The sequence below is a fragment of the Dermacentor silvarum genome, chromosome 1 (genome assembly GCF_013339745.2).
Source record: "Dermacentor silvarum isolate Dsil-2018 chromosome 1, BIME_Dsil_1.4, whole genome shotgun sequence".
In the NCBI taxonomy this organism is placed as follows: Eukaryota; Metazoa; Arthropoda; class Arachnida; order Ixodida; family Ixodidae; genus Dermacentor; species Dermacentor silvarum.
Genome location: NC_051154.1, coordinates 160,956,929 through 160,977,997, shown reverse-complemented (window position 1 = coordinate 160,977,997; position 21,069 = coordinate 160,956,929). Strand labels below are relative to the sequence as shown.

The 21,069-nt window shown below is 47.1% G+C and overlaps 2 protein-coding genes across 4 annotated transcripts in view; one reads left to right on the top strand and one right to left on the bottom strand.

The window, feature by feature from the left end:
* LOC119436305 (tachykinin-like peptides receptor 99D) overlaps window positions 1-21,069 on the bottom strand; it is a 729,947-nt gene that overhangs the window by 2,203 nt on the left and 706,675 nt on the right. For all 3 annotated transcript variants that reach the window (XM_049656881.1, XM_049656884.1, XM_037703119.2), the window contains one exon: window positions 12,533-12,729. In XM_049656881.1, coding sequence (XP_049512838.1) covers window positions 12,533-12,729 — 197 coding nt within the window. The remainder of the gene's footprint in view (window positions 1-12,532; window positions 12,730-21,069) is intronic.
* Window positions 1-21,069, top strand: part of LOC119432753 (uncharacterized) — a gene marked incomplete at its 5' end in the record, with an annotated part of 185,237 nt that overhangs the window by 61,623 nt on the left and 102,545 nt on the right. The gene's annotated exons all lie outside the window — the stretch shown is intronic.

The window sequence follows — 21,069 nt, the reverse complement described above, 5'->3', positions numbered from 1 at the left end:
ACGTGCCATACTCGAAAGAACAAGACAATTTAGTCCCCTCACAGGGGGGACGGCTGCTTCTGTTTACTGATAAGTTATCCTCCGACACATTTTTGTCGCTGGCACGTCCCTTCAACGTTATCACAGGCAGGTGTTTCCGTAAGGTCGCCTCGCCGTTCACACCAAGCTGCCGAGTAAAGGTTTACGAGTGTTGACATGTCCTAGAATAGCCGGAATTTCTTCAATCAAATACTTCGTTGTACAAACAATCTCGTCCACAAGGCGAAATGAAAGAAAACACGCGACTCTTAGTGACGCTGCCTGGTTTTTCAGGGACTGACGTCTTTTGAGGGACTGACGAAACATTTTGTTCGAAAGCCAGTGCGAAGCAACCATGTAAGAATTTTGCGCAAGCACGGATTCGTTTATTTTTAAGTACAGGTGTGAGGAACGCCTTGGACAATTGAAATGATACTGGAAGACATGATTATCAAGAACCGGCTAGAAAGGTTGGGCTGAGAGTATAATGTCAAAAAAAGAAAAGAAGATCGCCACACAGAATTAAGGAAAACTGTACAAACAACGGTATTTTGTTTTCTATACCGTATGTCATCTTTTAGTGCCGTGTATGAAAACATGGCCGCCTTGTTGGGCCGGGTGAATATGTTGGGAAAAATTTGTATCCGGCTGCCAAACTTTCCTTGTAGATGGAAAGTAATCGCACAAGCAGAAACACAACATGCTCGCAACATAGAAAAGTACTGCAAAAGAAAACTGATAAATGCATTGCATAAAGCAGGAAGTGAACCTGCTATAGCACGTTTATCATACTGATTGAGCGCATAAACAATACTGACCAATGAATTAACGAGGTATAACTATTTCCACTAGACGTTTAAAAAAAGGTATGGACGTGTGCATGGAAGCATGCACGGTGCTTGAGCTAACATAAGGCATTTCTTGCTGGAAAATATATAAAAAAATGCCTACAGCAGCTATTACAATTCCGTAGTTCCCGCCCGGTTAAATATGGTGAGAGGGACATCACTTGGACGACAAATCACAATGATAAATTAGCTAATTAGGGCTTTCAGTTAATAAACATGAAGCATGCTGTTTCTGGGCATAAACTGATCAAGGGGCGCTTCTTTTAGATTTCCAGACAGAAGAGCATGTGAACGCCCTTCTCAGTTACAAGTCAATCTCAGGGATTGTAATCTCAGCTCGAGTTCCCAATTCTTACCTGCAAAACACTTGTATTATTACAGGAGTGCCAAAGTGGTACACTGACTGTTGGACTACCTAAAACCACAACGGGTTTATCATGCAAAGAGAGTCTCGCTACGCGTCCAAACTTCTGAATCCGAATGGGAGTCCAGGCGAACCAACACCGTAGTTCTGACGTTCACTCCAAACATGGACCGTCCAGAGAAGATCAACTTGTGCTTCACAAGACACAAGATCATTGACTACGTTGAGACACCACCTTGGTGCTTCAAGTGTCAGTGCTATGGACATGTGACCAAGTACTGTCGCGGTGAGGAGCGGTGTAAGAGATGCGGAGGACTGCATGATTTCGAAACATGCGCGTGCAGCGAGAACTTTTTTTGTGCACATTGTAGTGGTGGCCCTCCAGCTATAGTTATAGCAAGTATCCTACGCGGGCAGCGAAAATAAAGCAAAAGAAGACGTTTATCTTGGAACCAAAGGCAAAGGATGAGAAGAAGAATAAGAAGAAAATACAGAGAGTCGCAGAGAGTCAGACATCACAGGAAGCTCAAAGAGTGATACTGATTTCCCAAGAGCTAAGGCGTTGCGCTGCTGAGCTCGAGATCGCGGGATCGAATCCCGGCCGCGGCGGCCGCATTTCGATGGAGGCGAAATGCAAAAACGCCCGTGTGCTTGCGTTGTAGTGCACGTTAAAGAACCCCAGGTGGTCAAAATTAATCCGGAGCCCTCCACTACGGCCTGCCTCATAATCAGAACTGGTTTTGGCACGTAAAACCCCAGAAAGAAGAAGAAGATTTCCCAAGCTTGAAGCTTACATCAGGAACCCACGGCACAGTGGTGACATCCTACAGCGGACCAGCTAAAGCAGTCAAATCATCGAACAGAGGCCCCGTATGCGAGAAGACTGCTGCACAACCGGAACAGCGAAGTTATGTGTCTGCAACGCAGCCACCCCATTCGCGTTCCGGTGAAACAACACCACAGGAGGACTTGCGATCACACAGAGAGAACATGCCGGCGAGCTCGATGAAGGACAGGCTAGTTGTAGTCCTGGCTCTTGAGTAGGTGATGCTAAGCTCTGCCTCCTCTTAAAACACCTAGCAATATAGATGCGGTCAGGACACAACGCTCACCATCCGGCCTAAAGGTGCCGCTTCTTATGCAATGGAACTGTGCGGGTCTTGCGTGTCATTTACCTGAACTGTCGCTTTCTTATGCAACATGCCTGTGCCAATATTGGCCCTGTCCGAGGCTGGTCTTTCAAGTTGCAGATCAACTGCTGGTTATGTCGCCCATGGAAACGAAAGTACTTTGATATTTCGGATCGGAAGTGTCATGCTATATGCGAGACGTGAAATACCACATTTCGACCTACCAGTTCAAGACCTTTGCAGCAGTGCTTTGGAGGTCACTGTTGTACAAGTGCGGTTGGGAAACCGAAGCCGCAGCGTGGCGTCAGGAGAGCTCTCGTCAGAAGGTCTGGATGGTAGAAATCAAAAGAAACCTCTCTAGCCGCTGCCCTGCTCCGAGGATTATGTGCGGTAACTTAGACGCACCATACTCTCTGGGGTGACAAGGTGATTGGTTCTCGTTGGAAGTAAATTGTTAGGGCTTTAGATATTGAGGCACTCTGTGTGGCGAATGACAGACAGCCAACGTTTTTCCGACCACCGGCCTCTTATAGTGTCATTGACTTGAAATTTCACTCATTGGACATCTTCGCATCATCAACGACTAGTAAAGATAGAATGGGCAGCGACTATTTTCCTGTCTTTGTCAACACTGCTGGATTTCGAACCAATAGCCGAATATCCTGTCCTGTGACGCATTGGGATACGTACAGCGATGGTGTAAGCGAATCTTCTGGAGACCTGTTCGCTGATATGTTACGTAGCAAGATATTAGCTACCGCTGAGCTGAAACTACCCGACCACTTCCCCGCACGGAACTTAAAGCTCGAAAATCTGTGCGCTGCCGGTAGAAAAGCGGAACGAAGACTGTTGAAGATGAAGGGCATCCCACCAATGAAGACTATATATAACAGAATTAAGGCAGTGATTCCCCGTTACACAAGGAAACTAAGAGACCAATGGAAAGAATTTTGTGGAAGTCTATCTGTCTTCATACCAGTGCCAAGGATATGGTGGGTCGTTAATAACCTTACTGGAAACTTTCGACTGAACAAGCCATTTAAAGCCCTAGCATTGAAGTTAGGCACGAAACTCGCTTGTCTTACGAATGCCTTTGCTCAATTATACTCTTCCGGCAGGTAGGCCTGCACAACCAACCCACCTCCGCCGCTACCGTCGTCTCTGATGGATGCTCCTTTCACTCTGAGAGAGTTGGAACTAGCTATGAGCAGCCTCTGACGTCGTTGTCTGGTGTGCCCTGACCTTATCGGTAACCAGATGCTGACTAACCTACCTGTTGAGAGACGACGTGATTTACTGGAATTATTTAACCAAGTGTTCGCGAGAGGGGATATCCCACATTTATGGAAGGTAGCATGGGTAGTACGGGTTCTGAAGAATCGAAAGAATCCTGCAGCTCTGGACTCATACAGACCAGTATCGTTGACCTCCTGTGCAGCGAAGCTAATGGAGAAGATGGCGTGCACAAAACCCACTTGGTACGTCGAGCAGAGTCGGAAATGACCGTAGTGCATGACAGGGTTTCGGCAGCATTTCTGTGTTAAAGAAAATGTGCTGGACCTGCTAAGTCACATAGAAACATCAATAAAAACAGCAGGTGTCGACAGGCCATCCGTACGGTAATAGTACGGATGGCCTGTCCACACTTGCTGTTTTTATTGATGTTTCCAAGGCTTACGACTATGTGTCTCAAACAGCCATCAGCCAGTTACAAGCTATAAGCATCACGGGTCATCTCTTGCACTTCATTCAAACGTTTCTCAATGATGGCCGCACCAGACTTCGTCTTGGCGGCACTTTGAGCGATGAAATAGGCGTATTTCACGACATACCGTAGGGGGAGTATTTTATATTCCTTGTTATTAATTACATTGCCATGGCTAGTCTACCAAGAATACGAAACCATCGAACACCAGTGAAGATGTCTATAGACGCCCATGATATTGACAAATGGGTCTACAGCTACCAGCATCATCGCCTCGCACGAATAGCCCAGGGAGCGGTAAATGCCACTCAGGGACACTTGGCGACGCTTGGCTTATCAGTATCAGCAGAGAAACCATCATTCATACTATTTCCTGGAATTAAAAGAAAATCTACACGTTTGAAACCTAATTTGAACGAATACCACATTCGACAAGTCACCAACGTCAGATTTCTTGGCATTACCTTGGACCACAGGCTACTCATGCGCCGCGCTGTTGACCACGTTGTGGCGTCATCGTCACAGAGGCTACATGTGCTCAAGCGAGTCGCTGGCATACGCTAGGGCAACCACCCGACGTCGATGCTACGGCGATATACAGAGTTGCACCAGTCGGATTCTATACCAGCTACCTCTGATGTCACCCTCAGATAGTCAATACAAGCGCTTAGAAGCCGTACACAGAAAAGATCTTCGACTGTGCCTGGGAGTCCCTCAGCCGGCATCCATCAAAAAAGTGCTCTACGAAGCTGAGTCACGCCCTCTGCGACTTCAGGCTTTCCAGACTCTCATGACCCAGCCACGTACTACATTTGAGTGAGTCTTCGCCCGGCAAAGCCCTCTTAAGACGTATAGGTAACAGGCCGCGCTCACATTTTTATGTAGTACTGAACACGCTTCGAGTCTTAGGACTGCGCTGCTCGAAACAGAGGGAAAAGGTAGCCCCGGCCTGGAAATTCGAAATTACCACATGCAAGTTGAGTGTACCACGATTGCAGTCTAAGAGCTGCGTTCCATCTACAAACGCCAAGTTGCTTGTTGTGGAATATTTGAACAGGACTTACCCTAATCACATACAAGTATACAAAGATGTCTCTGTCAAAGTAGACGAAGACCGCTGCGCAGCTGCATTCTATATTCCCTCTTTGAGATATACGTTGTCTGGCCGTGTGGACTGTATAGCCTCATCGACAGTTGTGGAAGGTGTGGCCATAGCTGCTGCTCTGCGCAAACTAAAGACTTTAGCTCCACAGAATGTGGTTTTCCTGGACTCATAGGCCGCGTTGCCACAACTCTATGGTGGTCTACCATCCATCAAATTCCCGTGAAAAACACTAGCCCTCGTGAAAGAACTCTGCAACAAAGGCTTCCCAGTAAAGTTTCAGTGGAGTGCCTCCCACATTGGTATAGCTGGCAACGAAAACACTGATGATCTTACATACGCAGCGCTTTATCATCCTCCCAAAGTCAAGGCCCAAAAGAGTAATCATGTTAGAAATCTGACATTCGAAATAACTTTGGGTCGATCACTTTGGGGTCCACCACATATGCCCTGCGTAACCAAGAAATTTCGTCGAGAGGAAGCGTCCTTCTATATCGAATAAGGATGCGATCTGCTAGTGCAACAGCATGGTTCTTTAAGACGGGGCATATCAATTCTCCGAACTGTACGGCATGCGATGAGACAGGAGACATTGAAAACTTTATGTTGTCGTGCCCGAAATTCTAAGACGAAAGGGACGCTCTCCTGGAGAATCTGCAAAAAAAAAGGACCTGCAACACCTTACGTTCACCGAAGGATCAGTCAAAGCCCGCAACTAAACTTCACGTCCCCTTATCGCATTCTTAAGAGAGACTTGTTTGATGAACATGCGGTGAAACACCGCCGTGATATTGTAAGAGATGCTCGGGTGGAGCAATTACCGGCCTTGATCACAAGGCTAAACCCACCTGTTGCTACAACCCATCGCCACCAAAAGATAGACCCACCCTGGGCATTTGACGATGACGAAGTGATTCTTTAGTTTAACGCTTCCACTGTTGACTGCGTTTTCGCTTTGTTTCGTTGCAATCTCTGGGAGCTGCCGCTCCCTCGTTGCGGCAATGGAAGAATATACTTCTGAGGACCTTCCTGGCGCGCAGCCGTCAGGTCGGCTTACGTCCAGGAAACGCGGGAGCCAGTCAATTGACACTGACAGCGAGGCCACCGAGTTGGACTCGGATAGCTGCGATTCTTCAAGATTGTCATGAGCCGAAAAGCAAAAAAAAGACTGCTGCGGGCGTCATCGCCGTCAAGTGTCTCCACCGTGAAGGATATACCATAGCGCTGGCCGCACACTGTGCTCTTCTTGCCCGTGGACCCCATGACCAATTTGCGGCTCCTGAACAGGCAGGTTCTTTCTACGTTACTCGAGTGTATTGCGCCGATTGAGATTAAGGATGTGAGAATAAACTCACGGAAGAATGTCCTGGCTGTAGACGTTTTACATCGTAGCGCACTACAAAGCCTTCGGAATGTCACGGAAATTGACAAAGTAAAACTACTATCACAGATTCCTACAGGCGGTAACGGCACTGTTGGCGTCATTTATGACGTCGACATTTTCACTTCGAGCGACGATTTGCCAATATTAATTAAGCCAGCAACAGAAGGCACGCTCATCGCTAATTCTCACCAGACTCGGAAACACAGGCTGCGTGAAGCTTGTGTTTCAGGGAGACTGCCTTCCCTCTCACGTCAAAGTTGGTCATGTCCGCCATCCAGTTCGACCATACACACCGAAGCCCCTGCAATGTGACAAGTGCTTCAAGATTGGCCACGTAAAAAGCGTTTGTGTGAACAATGCTGTGTGCCCGCGGTGCGCTGAATCCCTTTTGGAAGACGCCTGCCGCGCGACCGTCCTGAAGTGCCCTAATTGCCGCGGTTCCCACGAAGCCTCATCGAAGGACTACCCGCGGGTGCGGAAAGAATTCCCAGTCCTAAAGCGCATGGTTCGGGATCATTCCACACACAACGAGGCTGCCGCTACACTTCGACGGCGATGGTATCGCCACCGAAGAGCGCAACGTAAAACCGCACAAAGCAACACGACGTCTTCCGCCAAAGCGGCTTCTCCATGAACGCGGAGAGCCACCATGAAAGATGCCGTGTAACCGAAGAAAGTGAGAAGAGTCGATCATCCCGAAGAGAGGCCCGCACTTCCAAGCGCACAACCTGCCACGGAGACACCTCGAAGGCCACCTCCATCGACACCCTCACCAACCGCTGCTCCAACGATGACTGATGATCGCCAGGTTATAATAAAGTTGCGGTCACTGATCGATGCTATGCGTGTTCTACTCAGCAACATGAAAACCCCGTCGGTGCAGAGCGCGCTGCAGGTTCTGGACACCCTGGGTCCAGTGCTTGCGGCGCTAGGGTAAAGCAATGGCCCGCCAGAAGTCATCGTTCAGAGAGCAGGTCCAGAATGCATCTGTCTTTCAATGGAACGCCAGAGGACTTAAGTCGCGCATGTCCGACTTTCGACAGTTTGTATTCGTGAATCAGTTTCCAATTATTGTAATTTGTGAGCCAAACCTGTAATCTTCCATCAGACTGTCCGGGTATGAGTGCATTATGTGCTCCACCCACGGGCAATGCAGCAAGATTATTGTTTTCATACGCCGTGACTTGACATATGTTCATCATCCAGTGTCACCTGACAATGAAAACCAGTACGTGTGTTTGACTGTGAAGAAGAGCAAAGTCACCTTCAAAATTCTGGGAGCCTACTTATCACCATCTAGTCGTCTAAACTGCGAGCGCTTTCGGGAAATTTTGACAACGATTCCACAGCCATGGGTGATCACTGGGGATTTCGATGCCCACCGTTACCTCTGGGGAAGCTCCAAGATTAACTCGAGGGGCAGAAGATTGGTGTCGATTGCCTCTGAACGAGAACTTTGCTTGTTAAATGGCGGAAGCCCCACATATCTGCGAGGAACGGCGTATATAGCAGCTGTCTCGACCTTAGCTTTGTTTCATGCTCCTTTAACAGAATATAGTTCAATGGTTCTCGGATTTGGAAACGCGGGGAAGTGACCACATTCCAACTTATCTCACGATTTAGAGGCTGACTAACTCCAAGTTCTCCGGTGCCGTTCAATCCATCGACTGGCCGAAATTTAAATCAATCCTGGAAGACTGCTGTCGAGACGAGATACCATCCAGCATAGGGGACGCAATAAAATGTGCCTTACAGGTTGCAACACATTCGATTTTGAAAAGCTCCGCACGCACCGAATTCGACATCCAGCTAGAGAAACTTCGCGCACTTAGCCGCCGTGCGGAACGAAGATATAGGCCCACAAAGTCCATTCATGATTTGAGATTGCCCAGACGCACACAGAAGAAAATACAGCATCGAATGAATAAGCTGGCTTCACAACGATGGGCGTCTTTAAGCGAGTTTTTGGATCCCCGAAAGCCTTTGTCTCATATATGGAGAACTGTTCGGGGCTTCCGTGCAACCCCTGGACAGCGCCACCCGTTTAATTCCCTCGCCCTTTACCTACAATGCAGCGAGATTGAAGTCGCAGAATACTTCTGTAGGAGGATTGCCGGTGTAACAAGTTCCACTGGAATGCAGGCTCCTGACCACTCACCATCCTCACGTGATCCCCGTATGGAGTGCCCTTTTTCTCTGGACGAACTTGAAGTTGCGCTTGCTTTATGCTGGCGTTCCTCAGCGCTAGGACCAGATGGCATTACATACCGCGCTCCGTGTAACGTTGGTGAACAAGCTCGAACGGCACTCCTGCTCCTGTACAAGGACTCGTGGTAGACAGGCACCTTTCCCCAGGAATGGAAGTCAAGTCGCCTGATTACGCTACTCAAAGCTGGCAAGTCGCCTTTGGACATTTCGCCTTACCGTCCGATCGCGCTTGAAAGTTGTGTAGGAAAAGTAACGGAACGGATGGTTCTAACGCGACTGGAGTGGTCCCTAGAGCACTATGAGCACGTTGACAGGATTCAAGCGCTGTCATTAGTCTATAGACAACATTGTCGACTTGGTAACGTGTGTCAAATTCCAGAAGGCTTGTAAACGCTTGTCTGCTGCCTTGTTTCTAGACGTTAAAGGGGCTTACGACAACGTCACCCAAGAAGCCATACTTAAAGCGCTGGAAGTAATAGGACTTGGTGGCTCTGGGTTCTCAGCTACCTACAGATGCGATTATTCTACGTGCCCACCGGGGATGGCCCAACGCCCCAGTATTACAGTAGCCACGGAGTCCCTCAAGGCGGAGTACTAAGCCCAACAATCTTTAATCTAACTCTTATTGAACTAATCTAAAACCTGCGAAGCACCGTTCAGCTCTCTATCTACGCCGACTACATATGTATCTGGACGTCAAGGGTGACACGGCTTCAGCTTCGCGTTCGGCTTCAGAAGGCGGCCTCATCGACATCATGATAACTTCGCAAACAATAACTGGAGGTGACGTGGGAAAAGTGCGCAGTGGTGGCATTTACGCGGAAGCCAATGTCTGCATACGGCATATCAATCAACCGACAAGTGATATCGTTCAGCAGGAGTCACAGGTTCTTGGGAGTTGTGATTGACAGAGATCTGTCCTGGACTCCTCACGTCAACCACGTGAAAAAGTGCCTGATGTCTATTTGTCATCTGTTCAAGTTCCTTGCAGGAAAGAACGAGGGGGTGTCCACACAATCCATGTTACAGCTATACAGGATGTTTGTTGGGTTCCTCCGGTGCAGCCTACCTGTTATATCCAACACCTGCAAAACTAATTTGTGTGCAATTCAGAGAATTCAGGTGCAAGCTCTTATACTATGCCTTGGAGTAACACGCAGTGCGTGAACGGTTGAAACTATCGCAATTGCTCAAGATTATTCAATCACGACGCACATCGCCGTCGAGACAATGCGTGCACATGTCGTGCACATTGCCCGGAGTCCTTGCCACCACCTCGCCGCACTCACCATGGAAAGACCCCACACGTCATATAGCCCAACTGCCACTGCATATCGTGCCTCGGTTACATCGGGGTACGCACCTGCGGCCAGGCCGGTGTCTCCTCCATGGTGTTTGTGCCGTCCTGAAGTACAACTCAGAATTCCAGGACTTCAGAAAAAGTCAGAACTATCACCGTCTGCACTAAAACAATTGAGCTTACTCCTGTTGTACGAGAGATACAGCAGTCATGTACACGTCTATACGGACAGATCGACTACATCGGCCAGTTCTGGTGGTGCTGTGTTTATACCGACGAGAGGAGTAGCAATGCCATTCAAGACGTCACATGTCACGACGTCCACAGCTGCAGAGCTTATGGCTCTGCGCAGAGCACTTCAATTTATTGACGTGATAGTCCTGGTACATAGGCCGTGTTTTCCGACTCAAGACCGGCTTTACACAGTATGCAGGCAGTTCTCCGACGTGGAGCTCACGAACAGCTAACGTATACGAAATTGTCAAACTGCACCACGACGTCAAACAGAAATGCCAAGAAATTATTTTCCAGTGGCTCCCTGGCCATTGCGGGATCAGTGGAAACGATCTCGCAGACAAAGCTGCCCGACAGTCACATCAAGAACAACACAGCGTTCCCATTCCTCTTTCCAGGACAGACGCTGCAAGGCAGCTTCGTCACCTGGCACGCAAGCTATCTTTAACTGAGTGGAACGTACACCTCAAATATAAGGCGCACCAGGCTACGCGAACTGAACCCTTCGCTCCAACTCCGACCTCCACCCGGGATTAACCGACGTGAGGCAACGCTCTTACGTACGTAGCACTCTCCCATCCCGCTAAAGTCAAAGTGCCAAAAAGGAATCAAGTCACGGAATCGGATATCCGTGCTCACTTTGTATCCCTTTGGAGTCCGCCACATGCGCTCCGCGTAACCAGGCGGTGTCGTCCAGAGGAAGCCTCGTTGCTGCACCGAATAGGGACAGGATCAGTATAATGTATACCCATGCATGGTTATTTAAGACGGGACGTACCGATTCCCCACTGTGTACTTCGCGCAATGAGACAGGAGACATCGAACACTTTCTCTGGTCGTGCCCAATCTACCGTGGTGAAAGGGCCGCTCTACTTTTGAACTTAGAAAATAACGGCCTCCAACATCCATGTCTTCAACACCTTGTGTTTCCGGAAGGACCTGCTATAGCCCTCAAGGAAGCTTCATGTCTTATTCTCACATTTTTAAGAGACAACGAACTGTTCGAGAGATGGTGAATACCCCAATGACAATGAAAGAGACGCTCAGGCGGAGCTATTGGTGATCTAGATCGCCAGGCTAAGTACACCTGTGTCCACAACGCACCACCACTATCAGGGCGCCGCCAACAATGTCGTCCTGCTGAGATCTGGCAACGGGAAATTGCTAAAAAAATTGGAGAAGTGAATCTTGAGCACTATGTAGTTCTTAGTCTGCATGAACTGGAATGGGGGTCTCCCGTGCACACATGCACTGTTCCTTTGTTTGTTTGTTTGTTTGTATGTATGTATGTATGTTGTATGTATGTATGTATGTATTGTATGTATGTATGTATGTATGTAGTATGTATGTATGTATGTATGTATGTATGTATGTATGTATGTATGTATGTATGTATGTATGTATGTATGTATGTATGTATGTATGTAGTATGTATGTATGTATGTATGTATGTATGTATGTATGTATGTATGTATGTATGTATGATGTATGTATGTATGTATGTATGTATGTATGTATGTACTGTACGTACGTATGTATCGTACGTATGTATGTATGTATGTATGTATGTATGTATGTATGTATGTATGTATGTATGTATGTATGTATGTATGTATGTATGTATGTATGTATGTATGTATGTATGTATGTATGTGGGCAAATGGAATAACAAATTGCGTTACATAGAGAATCTTGTAGGCTTTACTTCTGCACTTTCCCGCTAAAATAAAAAGTGGTCGAACAAAAAATTCCGCTGAAGCCAACGTTTCGCCAATGGGACTTGTCTTCATCAGGGCCGCAACACGCCCCAAACCACATTAAGGCAAGTTCCCTTGTCGAAATGTTGGCTCCAGCGAGATTCCTAGTTCAACCGTTTTTCAATCACTTCAAGAATTCTTGTTTCCGTGAACTTCTCTCTTGGTCGACTTTCCCGTTTTGTGTTTTTCAACGTGACACCACAGGAGCAGGGTTCTGGGTTGCAGTAATGCGTATGTGTGTACGGCTTTAGAAAATGATATTGTTTGTTATTTGTTGTACGATTTTATTAAAAGTAGTACGCCGACGTATGCTCGTGCATATGTATACCGACGTTGCGCTGCACTCAAAATTTGAAATACAGTGCATGTCTTCGCTGGCGTATATAATAAACCCCGGTCCTTCATTGAGCTGCTAAGATAACATTTTGATAAGATAACGTTAGTCTAGGAAATAAGGCTACACTGAACTGTCTCGAATGTACCTGCTGTTCATCCAGCAATAGATGATGGGGTTGTACATGGAGTTGGACATGGCGAGCCAGTAGATGGCCAGGTAGACGTGCTGGATGTAGTCAGACTGAGTGATCTCCGGGTGGTGGTGTGTCGCCAGGAAGTACACGTGGTACGGCAGCCAGCACACGGCGAAAATTACCACCACCACGATCATCATCTTCACAATCTGCAAGTGGGGAGCGAGGGAAAAAGAAAAAGTAAGCATTTAAAAAAAAAAGAAAGAAAATTGCACAGGCAAAGCTCACAGAAAGCGAAGAAGAAACGTCTCAAATAAGTGGTGTGCCACACAAGCGATACCTGCCGATGCGTAAGATCTACAGGCACTCGTAGAGGGATGCAAGAGCATGTGTCGTAAAAGGAGAAATAATATGTGTCCCAATACAGACGCATTCCGAAAAGCGCCTCGAGCATGGCCGCCCAACAAAATACTATACTGCGACGGTATGTATGCGTGGTTTCCAGTGAATCTACGCCTCATGATTACGTAATTATATCTTTAAGAGCGAGTTTTCTCGTTAAACAATGCTTGAGCAGTAAGAAGTAAAAAAAAAAAAAGCTAACTGAATTCATTTTGAAGAAAGCGTTATTCGTGACGTACGAATTTGAACCTCGCATGGGATTATGTGCCAAACTGCGTTAGCGCTGAAAGGTTCGTTTTGTTAAGTGCTTTTATGTTTCGGAGAAGACTTTGCCAAATTACAATTTACAATTTGCCAATTTACAACTTCCACAATGGCAGAACTTTATGCAATACTTTCTGCTTTACGTTACATATGTCATCGGTCAGCACCTCTTCGCTGGATAGTTCTGAGTGATTCGCAAGCCTCATTGCTGAGCTTAAATGAAATAAGCTTAAGAAAAACAAACAGCACATTGGCATACGAAATACAGAAGACATACGCCATAGCGAAAGATCTACCACCCGACATAACTTTCCACTGGATTCCAAGTCACTGTGAAATCACAGGAAATGTATTGGCTGATCACATGGCAAGTGCAGCGCATCAAGAGAATAAATTATCACTAGTTCCTCTAGCAACGAGTGATGCGCGATGTTTATTGATCAAACTATGCGGTAGATTGTACAAGAAACCTTGGTTCATAAATGATGCGCAGAACTCTCAATTGTATAATATGACCCTGGAATAGCATTCAATATTCCATTTAAAATTATCCGATCTGTTGAAACAACAGTTTATAGGCTTCGACTACGGACTGCCTATACTAAAAACGTCCGGTATAGGAAAAGAAAAACGAACAGTGCTACATGGTCATGTGAACAGGCTGAAGAAGACATAGAACATCTTCTTCCACACTGTAAAAAACATGATGCTCCCCGCAAGAAGCTTTCGGAAAAGCTACATGGCTTGGATAGACGGCCACTATCCTTAGGAAACATTTTGGGTCCATGGCCGCCAGAAAAACTTCGAAAACATCGCTGCGTGCACCTTAGTGCAATTTTTGGAAAAATAAAAAATATCACGAAAATAATAAGTCAGATAACAGTTATTGCTGGTCTTGATATTATTAACAGGCACTCTTGATTACATGTTTATTGCGTCTTCGTGTTTATGTAGCATTTGTGTCTGCGTACAAGACTGCTGTATTTAGAGAGTGCGGCATTCAAGAGCGACCTAATTCGCAAGTGCACAACATCTGTGTGAACATCTTGGTTTTGTGAACATTTATGCTTTGTGAACTCATGTGTTGTGTGTGAACAGTTCGGCTTGGTGAATATTTATGCTATATGAACTCTTCTGTTGGGCGAACATTTATTTATATTGCAGGCAATACTTAGTACGTGAATGTTCGTCCATGTGCTTATTAGCCCAGATTTGTGATTGCTGACAACTTTCCGACGACAACTATCATGTAAGAGAAGAGGAGTAGCCGGCGCCACATATAGGCACCCACCTCTCCTTAAATACATTTAATAATAATAAAAAAGAAGAATTTGAGCCGCCATGGCTCCTTGAATGCGAATCCGGGTATTCCTTTTCGTATTGCCCCCCTCCCTACCTCCCTCCTCTCTTCAACGGGGCACAATAAACCTGTCGCTCAAGCGTACTGCTCTCTACATGCTGTCCGGCTGAACATAGTATATCGAAGATGCATAACGGCGAGACATAATGCACACTAAACCATCTAAAGATAACGGGACAAGTATGAGTCCCCAACACGTCCGAGCGCTTTGTGTACACAGCATGTTCATGTTTACGCAAAAAGGTTGTGCGTTTTCCGTGCAATGGCGACAGAAATTCGTAGCCGCGAGTTCATTTCCGCTGAGCCGTGCCCAAACCTTTACCCCTGCCACGTCTTTTTCTTTTTTGTTGTTCCTTCGTGAGGCTGCGTCCCTGAAGGAACTGAACAACACAATCACGTATGCCACGCGGGAAAATTCTCACCGAATGTATAGCAGCCGGAAAAACGCTGTTCAGATTCATTGTTTCCGCTTTGCTTGAGATGTCCTCAAGACTCAGCGGTCGCCGACTGAGTTCAAAGGAATAAAGTGCATGGAAAAAAATAAATGGGGAGGAGCGGATGAATGGAGCCAACTCAAAACGGGCCGTGCACAGTATGGATACAACAAAATGAAAAATAAGTCGATAAAAGAACACCAAGAAAAAGAAAGTCAGCCGGCGTCGCGCACTTACAGACAGCTTGTCAGGCTTGTCAGTGACGGAAAGTGTACACGGTGGATAGAAAGAGGCGAGTAACAACACGGCGTGGGAGCACTCATCACTATGCGCATACGTTCGCTGCTTCGAAGACGGGCGCACGAGCGAGGGAGAGCTGGAGTATACGGGGCGCCACTTGCAGTATAGGCTCTGTCCGCTGACACGTGCCCGGGGCGCGCGCCGCCGTCCCAGCACCTGTAAACGCCGCAGCGCTGAGGGAAGCAAGCCACGGCAAGTGCGCTTGCAAGGGTTGAAGTGAGCTTACAGTAATGGCCCGCGCGGAATTGGCTTGCGTGCGTCGCCGCCTCTCTCGCCCTCCGGGGAGCCAGTGTACCGACGCTGGATCCCCGAGGGAGCGCAAAGTCCGTGACGAAATTTTCGCCGTCGACTGGCGACGTCCAGCGCGTCTGACACGCTCCAGTGCTTCCTCTATCGGCAGCTTCACAACTTAAATTTCACTAAGGCCGCTGGGCGCGGAGAATAATGCCGCGTCTGAACAACATCGCTCGTTTTTCAGAATTTCGGCATCAGCCCGGAAGTCCCCTTTATGATCCGCACGGAAACAGCGCGGAGCGTTAAATGTTCTTCATCACGCATGAAGCTGAGATGGGTTTTGGCTGATATGCGTCGAGCTGTAGAATTAACTAGCTATTCCCTAAGTTCCAGCCGCATTTAGAATTTCGTTGAGGTGTCCTGCAAGGCTGAAATAAGATTCTAGGGTAGACGAATAGCCAATTTTAGTGGCGATAAATACGTTGCATGCGTAATTTCAATTAAGCCATCGATATCTCAAGTAACTCTAGCTACATATCTCTTCTGTTTCAATTCAAGTCTCTCTGTTGAAATTTGGTTATGAACGCTTCACGGCAATGCTTTGAAGTTTACTGCGGTTGTACGTAATACACGTGATGCTGTTGAAAACAATTTTTGGATTGGAACATATTGGGCAGTTTAACACGTCGAGTTAAAGCGATGCTAAAGGAGTGGGCGGAAAGAAAGAAAGAAGGCAAGCTGTTAAGCAGAAATGCGTCTTGTTGGCTACCCTACACAAAGCAATGCATAAGGTGACTATACCATAATACTGTACGCAATATAGCAATGTATTTCGCGAAATATCCGACAGGCCTTAGCACTATGACTGTCTTAAAGGGTTATGTGTTTTGGGTCATTTGGCAAGGGACACACATTCTTTCACTTCTTTCGGGTCTTGAACGTGATGTTGTAAGTTTGAACATCTGCCCTGGATGAGATCATCGCTGAAGCGAACAAGCGACAGAGCGGGTATAGCCGAATGCTTGGATCCCCTGCCGCACTGGTCCATCTCTCCGAAAAAAAGTTCGTACGTGGCGGATATTAGAGCAGAGAACATTGTGGAACTGGCGTGTGAGGAAAACGAGCGAAAAGACATCGTAAGTATTAAGCTTGAAGACCCGAACACTGGGTTAATCATGTTTATTCTCTCGCTGCTCGACCATCGCGTTGTTATCGTTTTATTACAAAGTTCCATTCGATCAGTTTATTTACATATCAAGTAACGCAACTTCAAGTGCTGCTTATTGACGCGTCGTACAGAACGCAAAAAAAGTTGTTTGATTATGAAATGGGATTATGAGGCAGTCGGGTTTGACGAATGTTATGATACCGCTTCTGCATTTATTGTTTCTTACGGGTCCCCGACTAAGCGCTTTCCGTATATGTGATGCCCTCGCGCTGTGCGGCGCTTGACAGCAATCAGAGACAGCCACGTGACGGCAACGCCAAGCTAAATGAGTGGAGAAAGTGTTGGGCATGGTCAAAGCTGAACCAGAGAGATTTTATTGCGTATTTTTTTATAGAATTTCTAAAGCAATAGTTCTCACATTCCTGTGCCCGGAGCAGTTTCGTGCGCGTGACATGACAGCTGAGCCGTACAGATGTTGGCTTCGCTATGCTGCTTCTGATGCAGCCTGTGATGTGTGAGCGGAACTAGCAGCGATTTTTGCTTCTTCTTCTTTTCCTTCTTTCTTGTCTACAATATACTATACTGTCGAATAATCTTAAGTTCTTCAGTTTTGCAAGCCGGATGCCAGATCGAAAAAGAAAAAAAAAAGAAAAAAGAAAAGTGGGCTATATTGTTTTTAACTATTGTGTGTTAGTGAATTCTGTGCTGAGAACCGTCATCAGCGTTGCGTATGCAGTATCCCAAGAAAGAGGGGCACAAAGAGAGAAAATAAGGAAATAACCAAAACCATCAATCTGACGACCGTGTATTTGAGTACCCAGGCAAACGATGCGAGCGGGGGCGTTTATTGCGCGCGTGCCTGCTGCGCCGTTACAAGAAGCGCTTGTCGCTGCCACTGGCGCTCACATGCGTAAAGTGGCAGATGCGTGGGAGGTTGGCGCGGACGATGACCGGCGCAGGTGGCGCCCATTGCTTGCGCGCCCCGGTGTGCCACGAGTTGCAGCAGCAGCCCTGGGCCTGCGTGACGCTGGTTCGGCAGCTGACACCGAGTTCAAATGCAGGCCGCCGCGGCAGCAGCCGAACCCGAAGGCGCTCGCGAACGGGGTCACGTCCCCCGGGGCCGCCACCAGCATTCCGCGGCGCCCAAGAACAACGCCACCGCGGCTAAATGGCTCGGCGGTAATAGGGCGGCTCGCCGCCGCGCGCGCGCCTTGCTCACACTTTTACGCCAGTCGCTCTCTTTCTCTACTTTTTCCTCTTCTTCCGCACATTCTGCATTATACCTCTCGCCTGCCTTACTTTCCGGCGCTGAGCCCGGCAGCGAGTAGTCCTCTGGTTTCGGAAATCAGGAGTCGTAACAGACGCCGCGCCTCCTCCAGCGCAGACCAGCTCCACTGCTCTCGCTTCTGTTTTTTCTTTCGTTCTTCCATAACTTTCGGTGCAAGAACCCGTAACTTGATATAGGGTGAGGCACAAATTCTATTCCGGGTGCACGCGAGAGTGAAAAACAGAGCGCCGCTCGATGTTTCCCATTCAAAGGGGAGTTCCTTCGATCGCGAGGCGCACTCCACACACACGCTTGACGCTGTTTGTAGTACAGCCCTGATTTCTGCCAGAGCAACTGACTGTGGAAATCAAAATGGGCTACGCTAGCAGGAAACCGAAATGCAAGAAAAAGAAAAAAAGAGGAAACTGAGATTACTGTCTAAAAGCGCACAGGCCCGGTCCAACGTATATGCGAAAGTAAGTGTCCAGAAGATGATATTACGAACGTGACCACCTTTAACTAAACGATAGAATGAGCTCGGAAAGATGGATTATGTAGTATAATTGAGATTGAGATTGAGTTTTGTATATATATATATATATATATATATATATGCAAGGTGTTTTAGCGAACACTTTCAAAAATTCTTAAAGGTTGCCTGTGGCAGATAGCACAATCTAGTTCATCAGCTGTTCTACTTGAAGAGCCGGACATTACTTGCACAAGAAATTGCAATGCATAATCGAATAACTAACAAAAATCCACTAATTAAGTTTTTAACTAATTACCTAATGGCCCATATTGCAATTTACAAAATGTAGCCATGGAGTTCGCAAGGCGGATCCACTTGGAAAGAATTCTCGGGATGACACGAATTTCGAGATAACTTTCGAACTTTGCGGAGAAATGCATTGGCGTTCCAGTTAATTTCTTAACAAAACGTCGCTTTATGCATTGAAGCAATGTATATATATATATATATATATATATATATATATATATATATATACGTGTGTGTGTGTGTGTGTGTGTGTGTGTGTGTGTGTGTGTGTGTGTGTGCGTGCGTGCGTGCGTGGGTGTGGGCTTGCGACACATGAATCAAAAGGTGTTGTTTGATGGCCTTCTCACTTGTACAACATGATCGCACAAATGTATGGCAATCATCATTCCAATGCGTGCCGGGTGAGAATGTTTATAGGTCCTGTCCATCCAGAGACGGGATAACAATGATCAGTCGCAGCGGGAGTAGGTCTCTGAGGTGCAAAGATGGCTGCGGCTTTAACGGCGGGTCATGTGTGTACCAGTTTGGGGGTTTTTGTATTTATATTAAACTTGCCTTGCTTCGTAAATGCGCCTAAACAAACGATTCATTTTTTTTGCCAGACCTGTTCGCGACAAAAGGGTTGCCACTGCATGGGTATTTCTCATGGGCGTTTACCAGGCACCTTATAACTATAGCGGGGTCGTCTCCGGCAACGGTCTCTGCCGTTGCTGCCGTCACTCTTGCTTCGCGGGAAGATTATACCGTGATCTTTTTAGAGAAAATGATTGTAAATCACACGGATTTCTCACAATAATTGTACGTGAGCACGCGGTGGAGAGGCTAGGCCTTTCTGTCCCGACGTGGGAGCGGCCCGCTACGTGATTGTGCTCGTTCCGAAGGACCTCAATAAAGTTTTTCCATCCCATTCCATTGCGACGCATTGCTGAAATTTACAGGTCGCCTCAATGTCAGCAAACAAAACCTATTCCATAAGTACTTTCTTGATTGACGTTTTAAAGAGGGAGAGAAAAAAGCAATAGGAAAGGTAAGAACGTTAACCACAGAACCTTACGAGCGGGGAAAAAGAACGTAAAAATGAAACATAAAGAAAGAAGGGCTGTTTCAATTAATTTTTCAGCCCAACATCAAGAGCGACGAGCTTAATTATCGTCCTGAACCAGCGTACGTATATATCTAGAAACGTCTCAGTGCTTTCTGTTAACACCGAAAACTAAATTTCTTCGCCGATTTATTTTTCTTGTTGCCAAGAGACTTGTGGCGGAAAGTAAGATGTAGCCTAGTTTTTAACTCCTCAGTCCACGTTATCAAAAAAGAAAACGTAACTCATACTAATAGCAAAATAAAAATATAACAGGAAGACTAAGAACGAGTTAAGGATTACACAAAAGAAGGTTCTGCGTAATTTCAATATCTCTTGCTATTATTAGTTGCCTGCGCGCATGCTCTGGCAAAACAATAAATCTTAAGTAAAGAGGAAGTGTAAATTAGGGTCGGTATTGTGGGGTCTCACACGGGCTCTTCGGACAAAGCAACGACAACACAGTAGTGCAATCAAAAGGGCATTTATTGCACCTTTCATGCACTAATACATACTAGCCCAATTACAACCAATAGAACATTCACACGGGCGCGCGACAAATCAAGGAAGTCCGACTCACCGCGACCCGATAGCGAGCGAATATGTTCGCCCCATGCTGTGACACTATCGCCTAGTCGTTCACGTGTACAGTCACGCGAACGGTGGCGCGCTCGAACGATCCGTGTTCGTCCATACCGGTGTCCTGCTCTTAGCCTCGCGCGACGGTCGCGCGAAGCGGGCCGGCGCACGCGCGAAGCGTCCGTGCGTGTTGGCCGCCGATCCCAAGCCAAAGAGAGAGGCCCTCTGACCTTTTTCTCCCCAGTGACCTCGCCGTTCGGTGGCGTTAGCATCGCGACACTAGCGCCATCTCTCGCAACGTGCCGCAACCACCGCCGGGTTTAGCCACGCAGAGAAGCCGGACTACAGGAGACATGCGGGGAAAACAACATCAGGGGACGCGTGAGAGTCGCGCATCCCCACAGTATTCACAAAACTTCTCATTCATAAGAGCATTTCCCCATTGGCCGATGTTCGGGCGCCCGTCACCTATGATAACGATCGATGTGAATAATGTGATATCGAGGCGCCCGTCTGCATGGGCCACGGCCAATCTGGAACGACGCTTGCATACGAAAAGTTTTGTGAATGTGGGTCCTTGTTTCATATTGCATTGGTGAAATAAAATTTGTTTCCTCCGTAACGCGCAGCAGTGACGCGATAGCTGGCCAAATATAATGTCCAGTAAGCCTGAGACTGT